The sequence below is a fragment of the Phoca vitulina genome, unplaced genomic scaffold (assembly GCF_004348235.1).
Source record: "Phoca vitulina isolate PV1807 unplaced genomic scaffold, GSC_HSeal_1.0 scaffold7, whole genome shotgun sequence".
NCBI classification, from domain to species: domain Eukaryota; kingdom Metazoa; phylum Chordata; class Mammalia; order Carnivora; family Phocidae; genus Phoca; species Phoca vitulina.
The window spans coordinates 59,138,840-59,164,533 of record NW_022589710.1 but is presented as its reverse complement, the minus strand read 5'-3'; the positions used below and the strand labels follow the sequence as shown (position 1 = coordinate 59,164,533).

The 25,694-nt window shown below is 39.3% G+C and overlaps 1 protein-coding gene across 4 annotated transcripts in view; it reads left to right on the top strand.

Moving 5' to 3' along the window:
* The window catches only part of RPS6KA5 (ribosomal protein S6 kinase A5), a 179,651-nt gene that overhangs the window by 62,709 nt on the left and 91,248 nt on the right, over nt 1–25,694 (top strand). For all 4 annotated transcript variants that reach the window (XM_032405786.1, XM_032405790.1, XM_032405788.1 and 1 more), the window contains exon 3: nt 10,753–10,971. In XM_032405786.1, the coding sequence (XP_032261677.1) occupies nt 10,753–10,971 (219 nt within the window). The remainder of the gene's footprint in view (nt 1–10,752; nt 10,972–25,694) is intronic.

Below are 25,694 nucleotides of genomic sequence, written 5' to 3'. Positions count from 1 at the left end.
CCATGGGAAGTTTTGGCGCCAAAGGGATGAGGCAAGCCTTTGTACTTATGGTAGTCATTGACTGTGGGCTGCTTGGGTGGGGGCGGGGTAGGGAATGGTGGAATGTACCCTCCCAGGTGAGACTGTGACTTCTGTCTACCTTAGGTCTTTCTCCAGAGGCAGAAGGAGGCAACTGTGGACTACTAGTGGCTGGGGTATGGGTACCCTGGCCTATAAAAGTGTGATCTGGCAGAGCACCATTCACGTCTGCTACAGATGGTCATTAACACCGGTCATTAAGACATAACTGTGTAGCTAGGGAAATGGCTTGTGTGTTGAGATATAAAGAGAATAATTTATGAATGTGCTTCTTAGTTGTTCTTATTTACTTGTTTTTGTGTATTTTTCTTTTAGTGAGATTCTCTGGTAATCACATCCATGGGTAATCATTTCCAAGTCTAGACCTCACAGTTGGACATGGTTTCCTTTGTAACTTTTTCTTCTTTCCTGTTGGACCAGAATCTTTGGTTTTCAAGTCATTTGGCACCAGGGGTCAGAAATGGCCTGTGGTTTAAATGGGTCATCCATACGGAGGTAGTCAGGAGCTGGCCATAGCCACTTCCATGTGTGCAGTTATGAGCTGGTTTAATGCACGGAGTGTCTCAGTGCTTTCTCTGAATACACAGTGCTGATCTAGAAGATCATTATACAATTAGTCTTTAATTACTCAAACTAATGGAATATGCATAAATGATACCCCCAGATAGTTAATCCTGTGACTATTTTTACTTTCAACCTTTGTACATACTAAGTCTTTTTTCGACGCTATCACCATTCATGAGAAAATGTACTGATTTGTGTTCCTGATTCAGCTGTACTACTGTTTCTGACCATTGAAGGAGTTAAGCAAATGGGTGAAATGGCCCTGGTTAATTTAAAAACTATAATTGGGTTAAATCTAGAATGCTGACGCTTTTTTTGTATCTCATCTAGATCCTCTTTATTATGTATCTTCTAGAAGATATAAATGTTTGTGCCCTGAATAAATGGCCTACGTGGTGTTTTTTATAAAAATTACTGCTTATGATTTCGTATGCTTTCGCTATGTCTCTTTTGCTTTTTAGCAAATATTTATTTAATCATGTTTTGGATTCATAGCTTTTCCTTACATGCTAGAAGAATAATCTATTTTAGTCAGTCTACCTTCATTAATTTTAGAAATTTTGGGTGTTTTTTATTTTACAAATGAAAACAGTGGCCAATTTAAAAAAAATAGTTGTGTTAAATAGCTCAAATTCTCCTTTTTTTCTTTTAAAATTATATTGAAATACTTAGTTTTATAGGTATGTATTTTTTTAATATTTGGAATTGAGTATACAATTAAGATATCTGTTATGTAAGAGAATTTAGGAAACAATGCTTGTTTCATAAATATGAAGATAAAGTGCATTTTATTTTTAATGTGTTTTGAAATTTACCTACTTTCAAAAAGAGATTTAAGGGCATTTTCAAAGATAGATAAAAAAGAGAGAACCTAAAAAAAAGAAGAAGAAGAAGATGACCGAGTGAAAGCCAGATAAAAGGGAAGTGAAGTAGATGTCACAGACATCTGGGGTGAGACAGGCGTTGTAACTGAGTCTTACATTTACCTCTGAGGTAACTGAGAGGCAGGGATGAAGGGGAAACTCTGTGACTTGCATGATTTTCTTTTTCTTTCTTTTTTCTCTTTTCTTTTTTCTTTTTTTAAGATTTTATTTATTTATTTGAGAGAGAGAGAACAGGAACAGGGGGAGGGGCAGAGGAGAGGGAGAAGCAGACTCCCCACTGAGCCAGGAGCCTGACATGGGACTCAATCCTAGGACCCTGAGATCATGACCTGAGCCGAAGGCAGATGCTTAACCAACTGAGCCACCCAGGCGCCCCATAATTTTCTTTCTAAAGGCAAGGCATATAAATTCATCTAGAACAGTGGCTTTCAAGCTCTTCTGATTATTACCCATAGGACGAAATAGGCACATTTTGTATTGCAATTCAGTATGTGTATTTATGTTATGCATATAGACGTATAAACACACACACACTTTTTTCCACTAACACTTACATAGTGTTTGTTATCTGCCAGGATGCTTATATTAATTTATTTAATCCCCACACCTTATAATGTAGGAACTATTACTATCCCTAGTGAGGAAATTGAGGCACTGTTATCTTTTTTTTATTATTATTATTTTAGAGAGAAAGAGAAAGAGCACAAGCAGGGGGAGGAGGAGAGAGAGAGGGAGAGAGAATCTCCAGCTGACTCCCCGCTGAGCACGGAGCCTGCCATGAGGCTCAATCTCACAATCATGACCTGAGCAGAAACCAAGGGTCAGATGCCCAACTGGCTGAGTCACCCAGGCACCGGAGACACTGTTATCTTAACTGTTTTACCCAAGGTCATATAGTTACTAAATAACGTATCTAGGGCTCAAACTCAGGCAGTCTGTGTATTAACCATTGCTCTGTACTACCCTCTTTTCCCCTCCTATGTGGTCAGATTTGTTTACATTCATATATACATACACATGCACATGCATATATAAAGAGAAAACACAGGTTCCATGAAATACTTGTAGTATATTTGGTTCTCTTTTAGTTTTTTAGAATGCTGTTTGAACCCATTAAATTGATACCATCATCCACTAGTGGGTCACGGCCCACTGTTTGGAAAAAACCTGTTCAGACAGACTTGTGACAAGCGCTTAAGTTTTTGAATGGTTCTTATATCGTGAACATGAAATCATATCATGAGAATAGCATCTTTGACAAAAGAGGTGGCGGTATTATTGAAAACACATCATTGTATTTTAGGTAGTCTCTTTAGAAAGTGATACACATAAGATTAAACTGTACTGTACTGATGTGTTTCTGAGTAGAACTCAGCTGCTACTATGGTCCAAGTGAGGTGCTTTCTATTGCTCTGTCCACATAGGGTACATTTTGGAGAATTACTGGGATGGACAGTGTTTCTTTTTATTTCTTTTATTTTTAGAGGGGGAAGGGGCAGAGGGAGAGAATCTTAAGCAGGCTCCACTCCCAGCACGTGAGCCTGACATAGGGCTCGATCTCACGACCCTGAGATCGTGACCTGAGCCAAAACCAAGATTTGGATGTTTAACCGAATGAGATACCCAGGCACCCCAGTAATGTTTCTTTTTAATTCTAAGGTCTAATTAATCAGATGTTTCAGATGAATCTTTAGAAGTACCGAATTGTGGTTAGTCAGTTTCACTGTTGCACTGAGAGTGTGTGTTTTTTGTGGATGATCGTGCCGCACTAAACACTGAAATGAAGCTAATTCTCTGAGATTGATGATGGCAGTTTTACGGGGGCTTCATATGTACCACTCTAGCATTACTCATCGTGTACATTCGACTCGCCTATTGACAAGGATACCAGTTTTCAAGAGTAGGACAAGTGAAATTCAGAATTCCACAAGTGTATTTCTTGCTTGGTTCCATTTCTGACATTGCTGTCTTGGGGTGAATGAAGTTCCACAAGGGAAGAAGGAGGGAAGGCATGTGGCCTGATGGTCAGTGCCCAGGACATATCACATGTGGAAAGACAGAAATCTTTCCCCAGGTTAAATTATATACGAGAAAGGGATATGGCCAGGCATTGTAATTCATTCTTAAGTGGTTGTGGCAGATTACAAAACAGTGGCCATATATGGATGTCATTATGTTAGGACGTTTTTCTGCTCTAGAATGGTGGCATCTAAGTTTCCTGAGTTCACTTTCACCAGGGAATGTTGCCAGGAATCATATTTAATACCCAAATTAAAAGGGATTGCTTCAGGGCGCCTGGGTGGCTCAGATGGTTAAGCGTCTGCCTTCGGCTCAGGTCATGATCCCTGGGTCCTGGGATCGAGTCCCACATCAGGCTCCCTGCTCAGCGGGGAGCCTGCTTCTCCCTCTGCCTCTCTCTCTCTCTGTCTCTTATGAATAAATAAATAAAATCTTAAAAAAAAAAGGGGGGGGATTGCTTCATGAAAGCTCATTGTTCCTTCCCCAGAGGGAAGGAGCTGGCTGGGTATGGCTCTGTGCTGCAGATCTGCATTACTGGTTTCTTTCATTAAAGACAGCTTCAACTTCAGATCAAAATTACTACCTGAGAAGAAGGTATTTGGCTATATACCACAGAGCTCGTTCTTTGGTCTAATCCTATGCACTAACTTGTTTGTTCATTTGTTTTTCACGTGCTCAGTATTATTTGAGTTTCCATGATGTGGCGGCTCAGGTTACTTGCTAATGATACAGAATGAGTAAAATCAGACAGTGTATGATTTTGTTGAATTTACAGTCCAGTGGAACTTAGACAATGAAGCATTCATACAAATAAATGAAAAGTCATGTTTCTGATCATCTCTGTGACAAAGAATGTGTGGTGTCATGAGAACATAAAATCAGAGGAATTGTGCTAGTCTAGGAAGTCAGAAAAGGTTGGCTGTCTGAAGGAGTCCGCTAAATGAGGTGGTAAGAAGGTGGAGAGAGGAAGGTAGAAGCTAGATAATTTAATTATATTAAGGATTCTCCCAATCGTAAGGGCAGTTGGAAATCAACTGATTTGAGCCAGAAGGGTTATATTTTTATCAACAGTTCAGATGACATCACAAAAGCTGTGTTTACCAGGTTGAGGATGGAAGTAAGCTGGGAGGCATAGTTAATGTGGTTGATAGCCAGGTCACCCTTGAACAAGATTCCATTAATCTGGAAGGAGGAGAGAGGGATGGGTTCCAGCAGTGATGAACATGATCCTCTCTCATATGACATGATTGGTACTTGTGGTTAATCAAAAAAAGTTGGTTAAAGTGGAAAATCACTTTAAAAGGATATATATAAATACTCTGAACATACTATTTTCACTTAAAAAAGATAAATATCTATTCACTTACCAGTCTTTATTTGTAGGCACAGGACCTTTTCTTTGAGAATAATTTCTTAAACAATGGTTTATTTTGTATAAACTACACTTGTAGTGCAACATCTAAAATTAAGTTTCAGATTCTTTAAAGTGGAGTGAGAACCAGACGCATTTGAAGTACTCTGAGTACAAAATCCTTCTAGATTTCCACAATTTTCCCCAAGCCTTTTATAGTGTTCCACCCACACCTAGCTTTTCAGCAGCTCTTTTTTTTTAAGTGTCTTGCTTTTATGTAGTTCTTCCAAAGTACTCAACCTCATTTTTCTCTTTCCTTTCACATTTACATTTTAGTGGTTTATGTAATATATGGTTAAATTACATAATAAAAGTAACATCTACAATAGGAGTCAATGGGTGAGGCCACGAGTATCCGTGAGTGGTAGGAAGCAGACGGCTGAGCTGCCGGGAGACAGAAGCGCACTGGTGAACCAGCCAGCCCCAGGCATTCAGTGTGCAGCAGTGTGTTGGGCAGAGGAGGGGAGGGCTCAGTTGTCTAAACGGAAGTCATTAAGAATTTCTACCATATATTTTTTTAAAGGCTGTGGTTCAAGTACAGTAGTTTCGGCTACAAGTTCGGTATGAACCCAAAGTGTAACGTGGCTGATAAGCAGTGTGTACAATGTACACAGTTTTAGATAGCATTAGGAAAAGTTTGAGTGACAGGAAACAGTGATCTCCCAGTGATTGAGCCATGTGGATCCCAATGAGAGCAGTATGTCCCAGGTGAGCACTGTAATGCAAACTAAATAAACCAGAGACCTGCTAGAACAATGGTCCTTAACCTCTTCCTCCAGAATAATGCATGTAAACATAGGTAATTCTACATGAATTTGATCTTAGGGCATTGTAAAGTGATTGCTGTTTTAGACTATAAAAATACTTTTTTACCAAATTGTGAGCTCATTATCATTTTAATGCAAGGAGTAAATGCTACTTCCTAAAACTTTTTAATGAATTCACATGTTACAAATAAAGTGAAAAGATCAGTTTAATTATGGTCAAAATACATTTCAGCAAGAAGGCTGCTTTGTTTAGCTTGAAAAAGTAGTTGAAATTGTGTGGTGGCTTTTGATATGGCAGCATGCATGTCATCTTGTTTTAAAACTGTCAGTCAGTTTTAACTTTTCTTTATTATGACAACAAGTGCTAAAAACCTGATTCATAATGGTAATTGTGGCAAGTGGAATAAGATTCCTACATTGGAAAAGCAAACCAAGACCTACTCCACGGAGCTAGACGTTTCCCCATGATTCTTGGTTTTAGTTCCTTTTACATTATTTGCTTTATCCTCAAGCCGTTGAGATTATTGTCAACAAGGTTTGCCAACATTGTGCTGTCTCTGTCAGCTAGGATAGAATTCTAAATCCACATTTCAGTTTGAACAGAAGTAACCTTCTTAAGATATCTGTAGTTTTCCTCTGAGCTGTAGAAATCTTTTTCCAGCTTTGGCGAAGTTTACTTACGCGTCTTGATCCAGTTCTCTGCTCCAAAAATGGCTGCTTGGCTAGACAAGCATGCAGGTCTTCAGCAGAACCCAAAATGATGTCTGTAGGGCCTAGAATTGAAGGATTTATTCCATTCATATGATCACAGGTGTCTATCAAGCTAAGTCAGGAATGAATCCTTCTTGTCATGGATTCTTAGAATTGACTTTCCCTCAGTCTCAAAGTAAGGAGGACTTCTACCCTCCATCGAGTGCTGTGAGACTGGTCCTCTGGAAAACCAGTGAACTCCATGCCCTCTTTCGCTCATATTACTTGGCCGGGTATCTTGAGAAGGCCGTTGTGCTGCTGAAATCAGTAAGATTCACAGCAGTACACAAGACTTCTGTGAGGATTGCTGATAAAGCATTTGAAGCCATTGCATGTCGGTGTGGACATAGAGAGTCACACTAAAGCAGGAAGCTCAGTCTCTTAAGTAGAAAAGCCAGATGTGTTGCCAAACATCCATTTTAGGGGCTCTATCTGAGCAGGAAGTACTATTGTTTATTTTTTACGGCCAAAAGAGTTTTCACCATTGGTAACCTTTCCAGTTTGCAAAAGATGCTTTCAAAATTGGAATTCTTTAATGATGTCAGCACACACATAACGAACGAAAGCCAGGAGCTGGCCGCACTGGAAGGCAGGCAGTCATTCATCTGGTTACAAATGGGAAGGATCTAATACTGCGATCACTTCCAGTTTTAGTGGCCCCACTTAAAGTACTGGAAAACATGTGGATGGTTCTGGAGTGGAGGGTGCTGTTCAGCAGGACTACTTGACTTTCTCCCTCTGTACTAAGCTGCAAACCAGCTTACCCAGGGAGGGTGGCTTGTGTAAAGTCTCTCCAATAATGACTGTGTTTTCTTCCCCCTTGCAGTGTGATAAGCAGCCTTATGGGTGCTTCAAAAACAAGGCCGTTTGGAGGCAACTATGTTTTAGTTAGGCAGCCTACTCATAAGATCCTGTTTGTCTGAAATATTTGTTATTTGGAATGTTATAAGGCCCTTCTCAAATTTTGTTGACAAAAGCATCTTTGGCACTTACTATGTGATAAAAGTACTTACTGTAGCTTTAGTTAATCATGGCAATTATAAAAGTAAAAACAAGATTTGTAAGCTTTATCACACTTTTTCCCCTGACATTTTTTGATAGATGAGAAAGTAATTGTATTGGCAGGATATATGTAGACTCTAGCTTATGTTATTGGCAAGCTTCTGGATATCATCACATGGCAAAGAAGATGACTGTTTATTATTTGACAAATAGTTTATAATGTAGCAATAGGATGATTTTATATTATTTGACACATCCATTATCATCCTATGCTATCTCATATTTATGTGGAGAGCGTAATATGACATATTTTTGAAGTAACAGGAAAGAAATCAAAGAAAAAGTGTTTATAACTCACAGAGCACATCAGTGGAACCTCCTAGTGGTGAGAAGTCTCAAAATCATTTACTTTAAGATCGGTTTAAGGAATAAGGACATTTTGCGTAGGTGAGATGGCATGATAGTGTTTTTAAATATTAAAAAAAAATTATAGAAGAAGGGTAATATTCTTTTTGTAAGTCCAGAGGGTGTAGAAGGACCAACAGATAAATATTATTTAAAAAGGCCTGTTTCCACTCAATATAGGGAACATTTTCTAATATTTCCATCTCCCCTCTCCATCAATAAAATGGGCCACTTTGCAAGACATTCTCCTCTTAGAAGTTAATAGCACTGTGTCCATTCCACCAATAAAACACCTAACCTCTATTATCACTTCTGCTTAATGTCTGACTCCCTTTATTTGCCTGTGAAGTCATTCACTGAAGGGAGGCAGATGGAGCATAGCTCAGAGTGTGGGCACAGGGCTAAGTGGGCAATTATGTTCTATGCTTCAGTTTCTCCATCTGTGAAATGGAGGTAGTCCTCCTAATCTACTTACAGGGATTCTGTAAGAATGGAATGAGCTAATGTACCTCCAAAGCGCCTGACAAGTACTCAGATGTCCAGTGCTACCACCCTGCATTGGTCAACACTTATGCTGAAGGACTAGCTACGAATAAGCCGAAGAGCCATCTTCCAGCGATGATGGAAGATTTTCTTTGTTGGAGAGCTTATATGGGTAACATAATTTCTAAGGAACATTCTGGAGATGGGAATCTCAGAGAACAGGAATTCAGGGCAGGTGCCATGTGTGTGTAGGGACACAAAAGCCCCATACTTGTAGAGGACTTCATTTTCTCCCAAGTTTATATCATGGCTGACTCTGTGGACGATACAGCACATTTCATTAGAATATTTTCCAGCTTCCTTTCAGTGCTTCTGAATAGATAAGCTTTTTTCATTTTTATACTTCAGGTTAATTTGTTAGGTTCTGAAAGTTGTCATTTTCTTTTTTTGGTTCACTTTTACCTCACTAAAATCTCAGTCTATACTTATTTTATTTGCAATGAGATAAGACACAAACCTTTTGTGAACTTTCTCTGTATTCCAGAATGTGTTCAGTATATTTATGGTAGTGATTTTACTAAAACCCAGAGCATCCGATTTCTAGTGTTTGTGAAGAATTGTTTTTTAAAATTCATTTTCGATAGAAAATGTGGTTCCCTGAAGCTTGAATCAGTTCTGCCACTTCTTACCCAAGTCTTTTGGCTGGTTCCTTACGTTCCTTGAACCCATTTCCTCATCTGTGAAATGGAATTACTGAAAGTACCACCTTCATTGGCTGTTCTGAGGATTAAGTGAACCAATATGTGGAATATGTTTAGCACGGAGCCTGGCATAGACAAGTTCCTTAGGAAGTGTTGGTTTTCCTCCTCCTCAGGAGTATCGCAGCCTTTCACTGATCTGTATGTCTGTGTATATCATCTGTTGGTACTAATTTACTTCCCGAAGGACTGACCTGAATAACACAGAGGGTACAAGCTTAAAGCTTAAAGCTCTCTCACACTAGTGAGTGGATCCGAACGGAATTATGTGCTCAGTACTGTGAAGGTGTGGGCAGAGGGCAGGGAAGCACTGGTCTGGGTCAGAACTCAGACTGGCTCCAGAATGGTCTGACTAAAGTCTTGAACTTCAAAAGTGGGACTGGGTTACCCATCCCAGGAGGTGTTTTAAAAGGGAAGAGAATTTACACGCTGTAGAGATGAATTGGGGACCTACCCCTTCCCTGTCACAGTGGTGTTCCTGCCTTTCCTCCACCCTCCTCTTTGTACCCCTTCCAGCCCTCTCCCCCTTTCTCTAAGGAAATAGATGCAGAAACCTGCTGTATCTGCTCTGCCCAAGGGGCACCGTGCTCGTTCCAGTGCCCCCACTTGGGGGAGTGGCGCTACACACAGGATGGCCCAGCTGAGCCCTTAGGGAAAACTTGGCGAGGCTGACCCACTGAGCCATGACTTACTGCCTGGAGGTGTAAAGGGGCTTCTGTCAGGATTGCTGACAATTTAGGGCATTTTAATGTTTTTTTAAATCTGAAGATCTCTTTTGTTTATAAATGTCAGCTTCTGTTCCTTTAGATTTTTCAGTAAGTATAGAGGGATACTTGAGGTGCTTGATTTAAATGTATGAGATTCTTATTAAGAACTGTTTTCAGGGCGCCTGGGTGGCTCAGTTGGTTAGGCGACTGCCTTCGGCTCGGGTCATGATCCTGGAGTCCCGGGATCGAGTCCCACATCGGGCTCCCTGCTCAGCCGGGGGTCTGCTTCTCCCTCTGACCCTCTTCCCTCTCTTGCTATCTGTCTCTCATTCTCTCTCTCTCAAATAAATAAATAAAATCTTAAAAAAAAAAAAAAAAAGAACTGTTTTCATTTGTTTACATCAGCAACAACACCTGGAGATCTTATCTGATGTCTGAAATGTCCCAGTTGTTCCAGAATTGGATTGTGGTTAATTGACCATAATAACAGCTAGTTTCCTACAGCTAAAAATATTGAGAAAATGCCAGTAAAATATAACTTTGTCAGCAATGGTTGGATATGTAAATACCAAGGTTTAGACCTAGAAATATATTTGGCATACAATTGAAGAAATGTATGAAAGAACTAATTTTTAAAGATTTTATTTATTTGAGAGAGAGCACGAGCTGGGAGGGGGGACAAAGAGGGAGAAGCAGGAGCCCGACATGGAGCCCCATCCCAGGACCCTGGGATCATGACCTGAGCCGAAGGCAGACACTTAACCGACTGAGCCACCCAGGTGCCCCTATGAAAGAACTATTTGAAACAGCAATGAACAACAAACAAAGAATGTTTGTTTGTTGTGCGTTGTAACTTGCAGCTTCCAATGAATTACCGTTGTGTGTGGTATTTTAATTGTTTTTATTTTTTCTTCTCATTTTCAGCTTATGGAAAAGTATTTCTGGTTCGTAAAATCAGCGGTCACGACGCTGGCAAGCTGTACGCCATGAAAGTCTTGAAAAAGGCCACAATAGTGCAAAAGGCCAAAACCACAGAGCACACAAGGACAGAGCGGCAAGTCCTGGAGCACATCAGGCAGTCACCGTTCTTGGTGACCTTGCACTATGCTTTCCAGACAGAAACCAAACTTCATCTCATTTTAGGTAAGTGTCCATCATTGGTAGACTTCTAACAAGAACACTTTCTCTTGGGTCTTGAGTTGCAACGAACTCAAAGGGCAGCATACTGCAGACTTAGAAGAAATGAAATGTTTTGACCTTCATTCTTCTCTTTGTGGTGGCAATTCCTGGAACACCCTGAATTGCTCTGGATTTGGGACCTCCCAACCTGAAGGAATTTATATTCTTCTATTCCACATTCCTTTATTAATCTTAAGAAATACTTGGGTCATTAGGAGTGTCTGCTTCCCTGGGCAGTGTGCTTCCACTTAAATGTGAGCAGCTGAATGGGGAAGTGGGCCACAGTTTCTGCTTTAGGAGTTCTCAGGAACATCCAGGTTTGGGTGGACAAAGGGATATTTATGGAAATCACTAACTGGCAAAAATAAAAAAGAAAGTCTTCTATTCTTGGAGATGCTTTGCTTTTCTGGTGATAAGCATGCACATAAAGGAGATGCCCACCAGTCAGTCAACAGATCACTCCATTTCTACCCACAGGCACTTTCTGAATCCTTTCCTTTCCCAAATAGAGTTGGACCATCATATATGAACTTTGAAAACGTCCTCTGTTACATGTTGTCCGATTGCTTTGCAGAAGAGTTGCACCATTTTCTGTTCCTACTAATAGTAAATGGTAGTACTGCTAATATTGCACTCTGTCATCAGTGACTGTTTCATTTGTTACAATTTTAGTCCCATTCTTGTGATAATTTGCATTTAACGTATTACGATCTTCTGGTTATTGAACCGTTCTGAGGATTAGATGAGCTAGAATTTCACACAGTGCTCTGTAAGCATTAGCTATTTCTTGAGTGCCTATGGTACGCCAGCACTATGCTAAGTATTGTCCCTGGTGATCACTAACCCTTACAGCAGTGCTGGTAAAGTCCCGCATTAGTGATGTTGAAGGTTCTAGAAGCTGTATTTCCTGAAGTTACATGGCTTGTGTAAACTTGAGAATGCAGGTTGGAACTTAGGTCTGACTCACTTCAAACCTGCCAAACAGTGCTGCCTATATTCTTTGATTACTGGTAGTACAAACAGGTTCTTAAATATATGGGGTAATTTGTTGAGTGCATTTTGGAAATTATACTTTTGTTAATGATGCCTAAAATTGCATTCACTTTTTGAGTCATGAAGTTACATTTCAGGCTCAGTTTGCAATGCTTAGCATCAACTAACAATCCTAAATCTCTTATATAGAGAGGCCACACCCTCCCCTGCCCTGTCACAGTCCCCATTAATGTCATCGTCTGCCTGATGTTCCTACAAGTCAGTATCATTTGGCTCTTCTTTCTGCCTCCTATGGGTATCTGCTCAGCTATGTTATTTACTCATTCTTAAATATGTATTCCTGGAGTATTTTTACCTAGTTGTCAGGGGACAGAGCATTTTAATACAATGGTTTCAACTATTCCAGCAGCAGAACTCTTACCCCAAGTGAAAACACAAACGTTCAAATGGAAAACAAACAGAAATGAATACCACTACCTGAATCTAAGCTCAAGGGCACCAAGCCCTACCAGTTTATTTCTATCCCTGCCCTATAAGAATTTCCAGGGAAGCTTTAGGAAGTCCATAAAGACTGGTTGAGGAATAATTACCTTGTTTAAGCTTCTCCCTTTACAGTGAACCAGCTCATAAAAGTTAAATCATGTGCCTAAGATCATACAAGTGGTATAAGCCAGAAGTAACAAGAACGCATCCTCCTAGACCACCCCATCACATGGCAGCTCTTCTCTGCCCTCTCCTCGCTCTTCTTCAAATTCTCTTATCATAACTGTACTCAACTTTTTTTGTTTCTTTTTACTGCTTATTGTAAATAGTGTAGTTTTTGTATACCATGTTTTTAATTTAAAAGTAGAGGAATAGAATATTTTGTATTTGATTAAAAAACAATAATGTTTAGTAGTGTTGCTTTTTAGCTGTTGGTTCTCCATTAATTTTGCTCTTTGTTGGTGGCCTATAAATAAACAAATGCAGAACAAAACAGGAAAACTGGTTTCTCACACCAGCTCAAGAGTAGAATGTGGACTAGAATAGCACCTCGGCCCCCTCATGTGAGGCAGTGCATTTGGAAAGCATGCCCTCTGCTTTCTCTCTGCATAGATATATTTAACATAATTTCTCTTTGTGCGTGTTTATAGTTGTTATTTGACTTTAAAGACAAAACTTTTCAGAATCTTAGAACAAGACTTTATTATAAACTCTCTTTATGGTTCTGTTTGCAGTACTTAGGATGCGCAGGAGGTCAATTTTCCAAATACCGTGCTGTACACGTAGCCCTTATTTTGCCATAACAAAATACCACACACTGGGGGCTGAAACAACATTTATTTCCTCACGGTTCTGGTGGCTGGAAGGCCCTGACTGAGGGGCCGGCAGTGTTGGTTTCCTCTGAGGGCCGTAAGGAAGTACGTGCTCCAGGCCTCTCTCCCTGGCTGGCACGTGGCCTCCCTCTTGCTGCCTCTTCACATGGCCCTCGCTCTGTGCATCACACCCCGGTGGGGCTTTTTGAGTTCAGTCATCCTCTAAGAAGGATACCAGTCAGACTGGATTAGGGCCCACCCTGACGACCTCATTTTATAAAAGTAACTTAATTACCTTTAAAGACCCAGTCTTCATATACAGTCACATTCTGAGGTACTGGGGGTTAGGGCTTCAATATATTAATTTGGGGCTGGGGTGGGGGCACAGTTCAGCCCATAACTATCCCTAAAGTTTATTGATTAACTGACTTTATCCAGTTTTGTGTACTATTAGAGGTTAATAGCAAGAATTTTCATGTGGAGCTCTTCAGGGACCCAGCTGACCTTTTTGTCTGAAGAATAAGTAAACATTATAGATCTTTTTAAAAAACATATTTTTTAAAACTATTTATTACTACAAAAGCACGTATATGCATATAGAAAATATGGAAAAGCAAAAACAAAAACATTTTCACTACCCAGAGTTTACCTCATTATGTAGCAATTGGTTATTACTTAGTATATATCCTTCTTTTTTTTTTTTTTTAAAGATTTTATTTATTTATTTGAGAGAGAGAGAATGAGAGAGAGCGAATACATGAGAAGGGGGAGGGTCAGAGGGAGAAGCAGACTCCCTGCCGAGCAGGGAGGCCGATGCGGGACTCGATCCAGGGACTCCAGGATCATGACCTGAGCCGAAGGCAGTCGCCCAACCAACTGAGCCACCCAGGCGCCCAGTATATATCCTTCTGGATCTTTTAGCCGGTGTGTCTGCCTGCATGTAACGTTTTATCAAATGAGATTGTCTTGTACCTACAGTTTGTAACCAGTGTTTTTTTTTTTTCCAGTTAATGATATCTGCCTTTCCTGGTTAATAAACTTTCATTTCATTTAATACCCATTGGTACCAGTTATTTATTGCTCATAATAAACCACTCTACAGTTTAGTTGCTTAAAACAATGATTTATTTTCTCATAATTTTGTGGGTTGGCTGGGCAGATCTCTGCTGGTTTGGCCCGGGCTTGCTCATGCGGTGCTCAGCGAGCTGGAGAGTTGGCTGGGCTTGAAGTGCCAAGATGGTTTTGTTCCATGTCTGAAAGTTGATGTTGGCTGTTGTCTGGGGCACCTCTCATCCTCCAGTGCAGTAGATCAGCTTCTTCATAGCATGGCAGCCTCAGGAAAGCTCATGAAAGGCTGCCAAGAGGGCAAAGGTAGAGGGTGCAAGGCCTCCCAAGGCTAGGCTCTGGAACTCCTAGAGTCTCGCCTCTAACACAAGACCAGCCCAGATTCAGTGGTAGAGAAATAGACTTCACTGGTTTGTTTTTTTTTAAATTAAGGTATAATAGACATACAGCATTATATTAGTCTTAGGTATATAATGTAATGATTTGATATTTGTATATATTGCAAAATGATTAAGTAAATCTAGTTAATGTCCCTCATCACACATAGTTAACAGAATTTTGTTGTTGTGATGAGAACTTTGAAGATTTTACCTCTTAGTTTCAAATATGCAATACAGTGTTACTAATTATAGTCACCATGCTGTACATTACATCTTCATGACATACTTATTTTTTTTCTGACTTACTTATCTTATAACTGAAAGTTTGTACCTTTTGACTCCCTTCGCCCACGTTGCCTACCTCCCCCCACCTCTGTCTCTGGCCAACCACCTAACTGTTCTCTATACTTATTAGCTTGGTTTGTTTGTTTGTTTTTTGTTTCTTTTTAGAGATTCCACATATAAGTAAGATCATATGATATTCGTCTTTGTCTAATTAATTTCACTTAGTGTTATGCCCTCAGGGTCCATCCATGTTGTCACAAATGACAGGATTTCATTCTTTTTTATGACTGAATAATACTCCATTGTGTATATACGTACCACATTTTCTGTATCCATTCATCGTTGATGAACACTTAGGTTGTTTCTATATCTTGGCTATTGTAAATAACGCTGCAGTGAACATGGGGGTGCATGTATCTTCTTGAGTCAGTGTTTCCGTTTTCTTCAGGTAAATACCCAGAAGTAGAGTTGTTGGATCATGTGGTACTTCTATTTTTGATTTTTTTTAAAGATTTTATTTTTAAATTAGCTCTGCACCCAACGTGGGGCCCAAACTCACAACCCCAAGATCAAGAGCTGCATGCTGTGCTGAATGAGCCCACCACACGTCCCTCTATTTTCTTTTTTTTTTTTTTTAAGATTTTATTTATTTATTTGACAGCGAGAGACAGAGAGAGAGAGGGAACACAAGCAGGGGGAGTGGGAGAGGGAGAGCAGGCTTCCTGCCAAGCAGGGAGCCCGATGTGGGGCTTGATCCCAGGGCCCCGGGATCATGACCTGAGCCGAAGGCAGACGCTTAACAACTGAGCCATTCAGGCGCCCTCTATTTTCAATTTTTTGAGGAACCTCCATACTGTCTTCTACAGTGGCTGCACCAGTTTGCATTCCCACCAACAGCACACGAGGGTTCCCTTTTCTCCACATCCTTGCCAAAGACTTCACTTCCTGATGAGGAAACTACAAGTAATTTGTGGCCGTCTACCACACAGGTCCATGTTCACTTTTCACTAATTGTCATATAGTATCCTTCACAGCTGATTTGTCCAAACCATGATCCAGTCCAGGAACACGCACTTGGTTGTTATGTCCTTGACATTTCTTAATCTGGAGCATTCCCTTTTTTGTATTGGTCTAAGAAACTATCTTGTAGTATCTGTTAGCTCATCCCTCTCTCTACCGAATTCCAGTAGTTGGGAAGCTAGATCTCATCTTGATAGATTGACATTAAATGTTTTAGCTGGAATAAATCATAGGTGATATTGCATGTTTCATATTGTGTCACGTCAGGAGAAACATATTATCTGGTTGTTAGTAATGCTGAGACTGAATAACAGAGCTGACAGTCTGCTCACTTTATAACAGGGCTATGTTTTTTCCTTAGAAGTGCAAATGTTTTGACATTTTATGGTTTTAACAATTAACACTTGATAATTACTTGCTTACACCAACTATTTTTTTTAAGATTTTGTTTGTTTATTTGACAGAGAGAGAGAAACAGCGAGAGAGGGAACACAAGCAGGGGGAGTGGGAGAGGGAGAAGCAGGCTTCCCGCCGAGCAGGGAGCCCAATGTGGGGCTCGATCCCAGGATTCTGGGATCATGACCTGAGCTGAAGGCAGACGCTTAACCACTGAGCCACCCAGGCACCCCTTAAACCAACTATTTAATTATGAGTTGCAAAATGGTGATTTTCTAAATCTATCATTTCTTCTGTATTTATTGGCTGGCATTCTTTTGTCAAGTACAGCCTTTTTTTGTCATTCCTTGGTTACCCTGAGATACAGTTTCTAATGGAAAGGCAAGAGTCATTCCCTTACCTGTCAGTATTCAAAGTAAGAAGTTAAAAATCTAACTCAAATGGGGCTTTCAGGGTCCCTGATACCAACTCCTGTCAGTCATAACCAGAGGTAGCTTGCTGGGCTTATTGTTCTGACCGTTGTTTTTTTTTTTTCCACTTGGTGTATCCTAGAGCTCATGCTGCACAAGTTCATAAAGATCATCTTGTTCTTTTTTATTGCTTTGTAGATGCAGTTCTGTTCCATTGTGTGCGTGACCAGTTCTCTACTAGAAATGGGAGGGCTGTTTCTAATCTTTTACTTTGTTGCTTCGGGTATAACTTGCACATTTCATTTCCCACTTGCATAGGAAAAAACTGTACTTGATTACTGGAAGGAGATTACTAGATCTGTATTTTGCGTTTATCCTTCCATAGGAGTTGTAGCATTTTACACTCCCGCCAGCATTGTATTGGAGTGCCGTTTCTCCACAGAGTATCGTCACACTTGCGGGTATTTACCTGTCTCATAGATGAGGAGCGGCAGCTCTGTGGAGAACTAATGTGCATTCTTCTTCTTAGTGAGAGTGAACATCTTTGCTTATGTTTTAAAGGTCATTTTTTTTTCCTGAGAATTATTTATTTGCACCCTTTGGCCATTTTTTCCTTAATTTTCGAGGAGCTCTTAGAATAACCATTTGCAATATGCATTGTAAAAACTTCCCTGCTTTCCATTTGTCTCTTGACTTTATGATGTTTTTACCATGTAAAACATTTAAATTTACGTGTAGTGCAATTTATTTTAAAGCAATTTTTATGGCTTATGGATTTTCAGTCATAAGCCATAAAAGATCTTCTCAACTTTGAGGTTATAAAGGAATTCACCAATGTCTTTTCCAGTGCTTGTATAGTTTTATTTTTTGCATAGAGTATTTTGATACATGGGAACATAAAATAGTATCCAACCTCATCTTTTTCAAATGGCTCCTAGTTTTCCCAGCACCATTTAGTAAAAAGTCCAAGTTTACACTGACTTGAGGCTCTGCCTTTCCCATATTTTAAATTCTCATATATATATTAGGGTCTGTTTCTTGATTCTTTGTTGTGTTTGGTTTGTTGAATCATCTGCCATAATCATGCTATTTTAGTTTATCAGAGTTCTACGGTGTGCTTTAATACCTGGCAAGGCTAGTCCCCTTTATCTTCTATTGCTCTTATTTTTCAGAATCATTTGGAGGCCCGTCATGTTTGTTTATTTTTTAACAAGAACTTTAAAATCAAATTGTCTAGTTCTGGGGCAGGGGGAGCTTGTTAGGGTTGTTTTCATTGGGATTGTTTTGATTTGATTTGATTTGATTTTTTTGAGAGAGAGAGAGGGAGAGACGGTGTGCAAGGCGAGGTGGGCAGAGGGAGAGGGAGAGAGAGAATCTTAAGCAGGTTCCACGCCCAGCACAGAGTCCAACGTGGGGCTCAATCTCACAACCCTGAGATCACAACCTGAGCTGAAACCAAGAGTCCAATGCTTAACCGAGTGCACCACCCAGGTGCCCCTCCCTAAATTTTTTAAAATTTAAAATAATCCCAGGGCACCTGGGTGGCTCAGTTGGTTAAGCATTGGACTCTTGGTTTCGGCTCAGGTCGTGATCTCAGGATCATGAGATCGAGCCCTGCATTGGGCTCTACGCTCAGCACAGAGTCTACTTGAGAATCTCTCTCCCTCTGCCCCTCCCACTCATGCTCTCTCTCTCTCAAATAAATAAATAAATCTTTAAAAAAATTTAGGGAGAATTGATACTTTTATGATACTGGTTATTCCTGTTTCAAGAACATGGTAAATCTCATTTGTTGAAATCTACTTCTGAGACCTTCAGGAGTATTTTGTCATTTTCCTCCTACCCAAATTTCTTAAGTTATTCTTAGATATTCTGTCATGTGTTGCTGTTGTACACAGGGTCTTCTCTTCCACCATATCTTCTAGCTGAGAGCTGACAGTCCTTGTACATTAATTTTATACCCTGCTGTCTCACTGCATTTTCTCACCCTCCTGCAGCACTTGTGTCCCGCCCTGTTCTTTCTCAGCCTGCCCACAGCATGCTGCTTGGTCTTGTCTCTCAGTTTTGCTGAAGGAACAGGTTATGGAGGTTTATAATCATTCTTGCTGTTCTTTAGGACATTTTGGGAGCACATCTAGGTTGCTACCACACTCCTCCTAGGATTCGTGGCTCCCTGGGGATTTCTTGACCAGTTTCATTCCCTTGAGATAACATTTGCCTGATTGGCACAAGCTTCTCCAAATGATAAGATTATTATAATGTCAGTATTATCTTGACAGATACTTACCTTTGACATTTGCCGGCTATGGAGTAAAGTATTCCTCTCAGAACTTGAGTATGTGCTACTGTTTCCTACAACACCCTTTCCTAAGTTACCATTGCCTCCCATTCATTTCTGTTGTTTCTCCGGTCTTCTACCTCAGAGCTTAGGCGCTTAGGCTTGTCCTCCCGGTTGTAATTTGTTGACCGATCCTATAAACCCGTCTGTTATAAGTCACATTTCTGGTTGTTTTTTTTTTTAAATTCTACATCATTAATATCTTCTTAGGCTCTGTTGTAGTTTATATCTAATGGCATCATATAGATTTATTGGATTTTCTCCTTTATATTTTTTTTAGCCTTTCCAAATCTTATAACATGCAGATGATACTTCCTTTTAATAACTTTTTCTGTACCTCTCTCTGTATGGTTACAACAAGAAATATACAAATATTTCCATCTGTTTTCTCTCTTTCTCTCTCTGTCTCTTAAAATTCGTATTCATTTTAACTAACAGCGGGAGGGACTTCTATGTGGAAAATGATCTATAAAAACAGTTTTTCTTTTGGTGTTCTCTGATCTGTTAGTGGCAGTTTTGTCAAAACACCAGCTGATCTATGACTGTGTAAACTACCAGATTTATCAGTGGAATTAAGACACTAAAGAAGACAGTGAAGAAGCAAATCACAAAGGGTTTTACAAAGGTGATGCCAAGGAGCATTGTTCACAACAAAAGCCACCCCAGCCTTGTGGACAGTTCTGTCACTGTGAGTCATCCTTTGAATATGAATTAAAGGTATTTAAAACATTAAAGTTTTGCTTTTGAGTATTAATGTCTCTTAAAATTTACAACATGAGGATGTTGCTGAGACGGTAAGAGTTGGAGTGGATCATGATACATTGCAGTCAGTGATATGTAGCAAAACAGACAGTAACTGAAGGGGTTTCCTTGCTTTGAAGTAAATATGACTGATTCATACAACACTGATAGGGATGTCTTAGAACTTTATCATGATTTTGATAAGCTGGAACACATTCGCAAGGAGGTGCTATTAGAATGTTGAGCTAAAATCAAAAGAAAGAAAAAGTAAGATGACTTTGGCATGACGTTAAAAAGAAATTATTTTCAGGTGTGTGTGGTACATCATGTTAAGACTGTACTTGAGATACAAGACAAGACAAGGCACAGTCGAGAGATTTGAGTGGTCTGGAGGAGGAAGAGTAGATGGAAATGAGAACCAGAATGTGTAGGAGTTAATGTATTTGAGGCCAGTCTGAAGGAAGAGAAAAATTTGTAGGGAAAAAAAAATAAAGAAGGCCAAGTAATAGTGTGTGGTAGGAGTAGGAGGGGAGGGCAGACTATGGGACTAAAAGCAGTTAGCTCTTTGGAATTTGCTACCATAAGAGGAAACATGAGAGAGAAATGCTAAATAAGACAAACTGAGATTAAAAAGATTAGAGGGATGCCTGGGTGGCTCACTCAGTTAAACATCCAACTCTTGATTTCAGCTCGGGTCATGATCTCAGGGTCTTGGGATAGAGCCCCACATTGGGTTCTACGCTGGGCATGGAGTCTGCTTAAGATTCTCTCTCCCTCTCTCTGTGCCCCTCCCACCCGTTCTCCCTCTCTCTAAAAATAAAAAAATAAATCTTTAAAAAAAAAGGTTAGATGACAGAGGTCAGAGTATTCCTGGAAATAAGTAGGTCTTTGGAGAATGAAAGCAGAACTAAAGAATCTTTCTTTGAAAGGAGATGTAGGATTTCACCCTTCTTTTTGTCTGTTCATTCAGCTTCCCCTCCTGCCAGCTGATTTCCATGAGATTGCATAAACAAAACATAGCCTTGAGAAGTTAGCCCAGCTCTTTCCATGGTTATCTCTTTTGCATCCTCAATGGAAAGTAGTGCTGTGTAGGTCATTTCTGTAATCTTCAGTAGCATTTGAAGACTCATCAAACTCAGTATCTTGAGTGAATTTCAGTTTCTCCACCTGTTAAGCATGTAAACTAAGAACAGTGGAGAGTTTTCTGTGTTCAACAGTAAGTAAAGTCAGATGTGCAGAGGTCTTGAGTTAATGAAACTGTCCTCCACCAACTAATAATGTATGTTCCTTCTCAATGAAGTGAATTTGTTCCATGTTCTTAATTTTCTTATAGCATGACTTCACAACAGTGATGCTCATGGTGTGAACAGAAAAAGTTATTGCAAATACTTAGAAGTGACTTTGAATACCTATTTTTTGTTTTGAAATGAAAATAAATATGTATATAGAAAGTAATAATTGTGATTGAGAGCAGATGCTGTTTACTTTCATGTTAATTCCTTAAGATACATTTTCCCAGTCTTATTGAGATACAATTGGCATATAACATTATATTAGTTCAAGATGCACACATAATGATTTGATATATTTGTATGTTACAAAATGATTACCATAGTGAGTTTAGTTAACATCCATCACCTCACATAGTTATAAATTATTTTTTTGTGATGAGAAATTTTGAGATCTACTCTCTCAGCAACTTTCAAGTATACAATACAGTATTGTTAATGAGAGCCTCATAAGATACTGTCTGAACTATATGAATAATTTTCTGTCTTAGGGGGTTACTGGAATCCTGGAAATTTTGTGGGGATCTTCAGTTCAAGTTCTTAAGATTAATTCATTGTTTTAAAAAATAAATTTACTAGTTTAAAGGCTACTTCTCTCTCTTCCAATCTCTACCCACCTTCGTATACACACAGAGAAGACAGACAGGCACACACACACACACACACACACACACACACACAGAATGTGTTATTCTAAATCCAAGAAGGAAATGTGATTGAGGATGGGGTAGGCTTACAATAACAAAATGAAATCTACTTGGTCTTATTAAGTATCTGTGTAAATTGTCATTGAAATAAGACATAAATTGCATCCCTTATATGAAAAAATTTGACCTAAATTAAAGGAACATCATTCTAGTAAAATAGAGAAAAAGATTTTTATTTTATTTTATTATTTTTGAGAGAGAGAGAGAGAGAGTGTGTGTGTGTGTGTGTGAGCATGGAGAGGGGAGGGAGAGGGAGAGAGAGAATCGCAAGCAGACTGCACGGCCAACACGGAGCCTGACGTGGGGCTCGATCTCACAACCCTGGAATTATGATCTGGGCTGAAACCGTAACCAACTGAGCCACCCAGGCACCCTGAGAAAAAGATTTTTTAAAAAGGAACTATAAAGAATCTGGCATTGCTATTTTTAATCATTTTCTACAAGGACATATCAATGCATTACAGTACTAGAATTGCTGCACATTGGTGGAAGTCTTTAGCACTGTAACTTGTTACTTCTCTAGACAAACTTCACCCGAACTTTTGGGTGAAGCCTTTTTTTTTCCCACAGTCCATGGGCCTAATATTGAGCCACTTTAGAAGCATAGGTGCCCTTTGAGGACTCTGAAGTAGAATACATGATGGCTCATATGAGAGATGATATGTGCCTTCACATTCTTCAAGTTCACTGTGTAGGTTGCCTGGAGGGTTCTTTGGGATATTGACCCCTTTGGTACAAGAGGTGAGCTGCATCAAGATACTGTCAATTCTAAAACTCTTCATTCATGCCACAAATATTTGCCTGCTTCCTGCGGGCCTGGTGCTTGGAAATAGTAGCAAACCACCTAGACAAGATTCTTGTCCTCAGGGCCTTGTAATCTGAAAGGGGTACAGACATTAAATAATTTAGTACACAAGTAATTAGTTGAAGTGAGTAGTTGGAAGGAAATGCAGAGGGCATTAATAAGGGCATGTAATGAAAATACCTAGGTCTAGTCAGGGTTGTCAGGGAAGACCTTCCCAGAGAAGTGACATTTTAAGTGTAATTTAAGAGGAAGAATAGAAGGTAGATGAGCAACAGGAGGGGATAGGGAAGAACGTTGCAGGCACAGGGCTCCACCTAGCACGAATGATAGCCCGAGACCGGAAGGAGCCATAGAGGGCTACCAGAAGGCCAATGTGAATCGAGTGGAAAGAGTACTGTGCAGCGTGGTTGTGAGGTCAGATCCTGCAGGGCTTTTAGATCTTGGAGTCGGATGGACTTCTGTGAACTTGAGCAAGTCCCTTGGTTACAAGCATGATCTATAACTTACTAATGTCTCTATTAGCCTTTTCTGCATAACAGACTAGGCCAAATTAAGTGGCTTTCACACAGCTGTTTTGGGGGAACTCCGTTTGGGCTCGGCCCACAGGGATGGTTCTCACTTTGCTCTCCTTGAAATCTTTCTCTTGGTTCGCAAAGGGCAGCTGAGTAATAAATTTGTATTATTTAGAGCCACCAGGTCTGTAGTAATTTGTTAAAGCAGCAATAGGAAGCCAAAAGAGGGTAAGTAAGGAGAGGCAGATATCCACATAGACACTCTATAAGAAGTTTTTCCATGAAAGGAAGAAGAGAAGATGGGACATGCAAGATTTAGGGAGAATGGTAGCGTGTTTTAAAATGGGAGAGATTTTGTGGTTTTGAATTTTCACATTATTTGTGTGATTTCTGAGTTATTTTTATGCTTCTTAGAGACACAGCATCAGAGTGCTCATCTGGCACTCCAACTACTATCACATAAAAATCTTTAAAAGCAAGTTAATTGCACTTGAATAAAAATCAGATCTCTCTGCAACTTTAAAACTTGATGATTGCACTAAAATATCAATTCTAGAAGAACATTTCTCTTTAGTTTAATACTGACTAAAACTAATTGTATCCTACTAGTACTTTATGGTAATATGTGTTAAACATTTACAAGCCTTGAAATTATGCTTACATTGAGAAAGTAGACGTCCAGACACCATAAATTTGAATTTTATGTTTTAAATCATTACAATTAAACTTGGCATTATTTTGGTAATTGGTCTCTGTAAATAATAACAGTGGTTAATAGTCACCATGCCATAAGTGCTTACTGTATCTCTGGCCAGGTTTAACTCTTGATAGCTCATTGAATCCTTATGACAATATTATGTGGAGTTTATAATAACATTTTACAGGTATAGAATATGAGCCATTAAACATAAAAAGATCCATTTGGCAAATACAAAAGAATTAAGATAGAATCATTTTTATCTTACGTTGGCTTAAATCTCTGCTTTTTAAAATAATTTTTAAAAATTTGCATATGGTTAACATAGTTTCAGGTGTACAACATAGTGATTCAACTTTTCTATGCATTATGCTATCTCACCACGAGTGTAGCTACTAGCTACTGTTGTTACCATGCAATGCTATTGCTATACCATTGACTATATTCTTTGTGCTATTATGCTTTTTGTCCCCATGACTTACTCATTTCATAACAGGAACCCTATTGATCCATTTTGCCCATCTCCCCACCCCCTTCCCTCTGACAACCATCAGTTCTCTGTATTTATTAATCTGATTCTGCTTTTTGTTTGTTTATTCATTTGTTTTGTTTTTTAGATTCCACATATGAGTGAAATCTGGTGGAATTTGTCTTTCTCAGTTTGACTTATTTCACTTACTATAATACCCTCTAGGTCCATCCATGTTGTAGCAAATAGGAAGAGATCATTCCTTTTAATGGCTGAGTAATATTCCATTATGTAAATATACTACATCTTCCTTATCCATTTGTCTATCAGTGGACACTTAGGCTGCTTCTATATCTTGGCTCTTATAAATAATGCTGCAATAAATGTAGGTGTGTTTTCATATTCTTTGGGTAAATACCCAGGAGTAGAAATACTGGATCATATGATATTTTTATTTTTAATTTTTTGAGGAACCTCCACACTGTTTTCCACAGTGGCTGCACCAGTTTGCATTTCCACCCACAGTGCACGAGGGTTCCTCTTTTTCCACATCCTCACCACCACTGATTATCTTTTGTTTTTTTGATTCTAGCCATTCTGACAGGTGTAAGGTGATATCTCATTATGGTTTTGATTTGTATTTCTTTGAAGATTAGTGATGTTGAGTACCTTTTCATGTGTCTGTTGGCCCCCTCTGGATGTTTTCTTTGGAAAAACATCTGTTCAGGTTCTCTGCCCATTTTTTTAATCTGACTGGTTTTTGGTGTTGAGTTGTATAAGTTCATTATATATTTTTTATATTGACCCCTTGATATATCATTTTCATATAAGAAGCTTCTTTTAGTTTACTCAAGGAACCAGCAGTCAATACAAGCATCATTTATGGTATTCCATTGTGTGGACCGTGAAATATATCAAGTCCCTCTGCTGCACACTCAGATTTTCTTCCCCTCTTCTTTATTTTGCATTGAAAAATTTCTGTATCTTGGAAATGCCTATCAGATTGGTAAAAATTTAAACATAATGATAATATCAAGAGTTGGTGAGACCTTGGCTTTTTAAGGCATTCATTCACTGTTGGTGGGGAATGTAAGTGGCTATAAGCCTTTTTGAGGAAAATACTTATAAAATATTGTCAGCAATTATGATAATTTAATAGTAAGTATGTTACAACTTAGCAATCTATTTCTATGAATCTGTCCTACTAATCTATACCTGCCCAGACAAATGTAGACCAACCAACATAGAAAAGGTATGGTGGAATTAGAAAATCATCATTGGATTC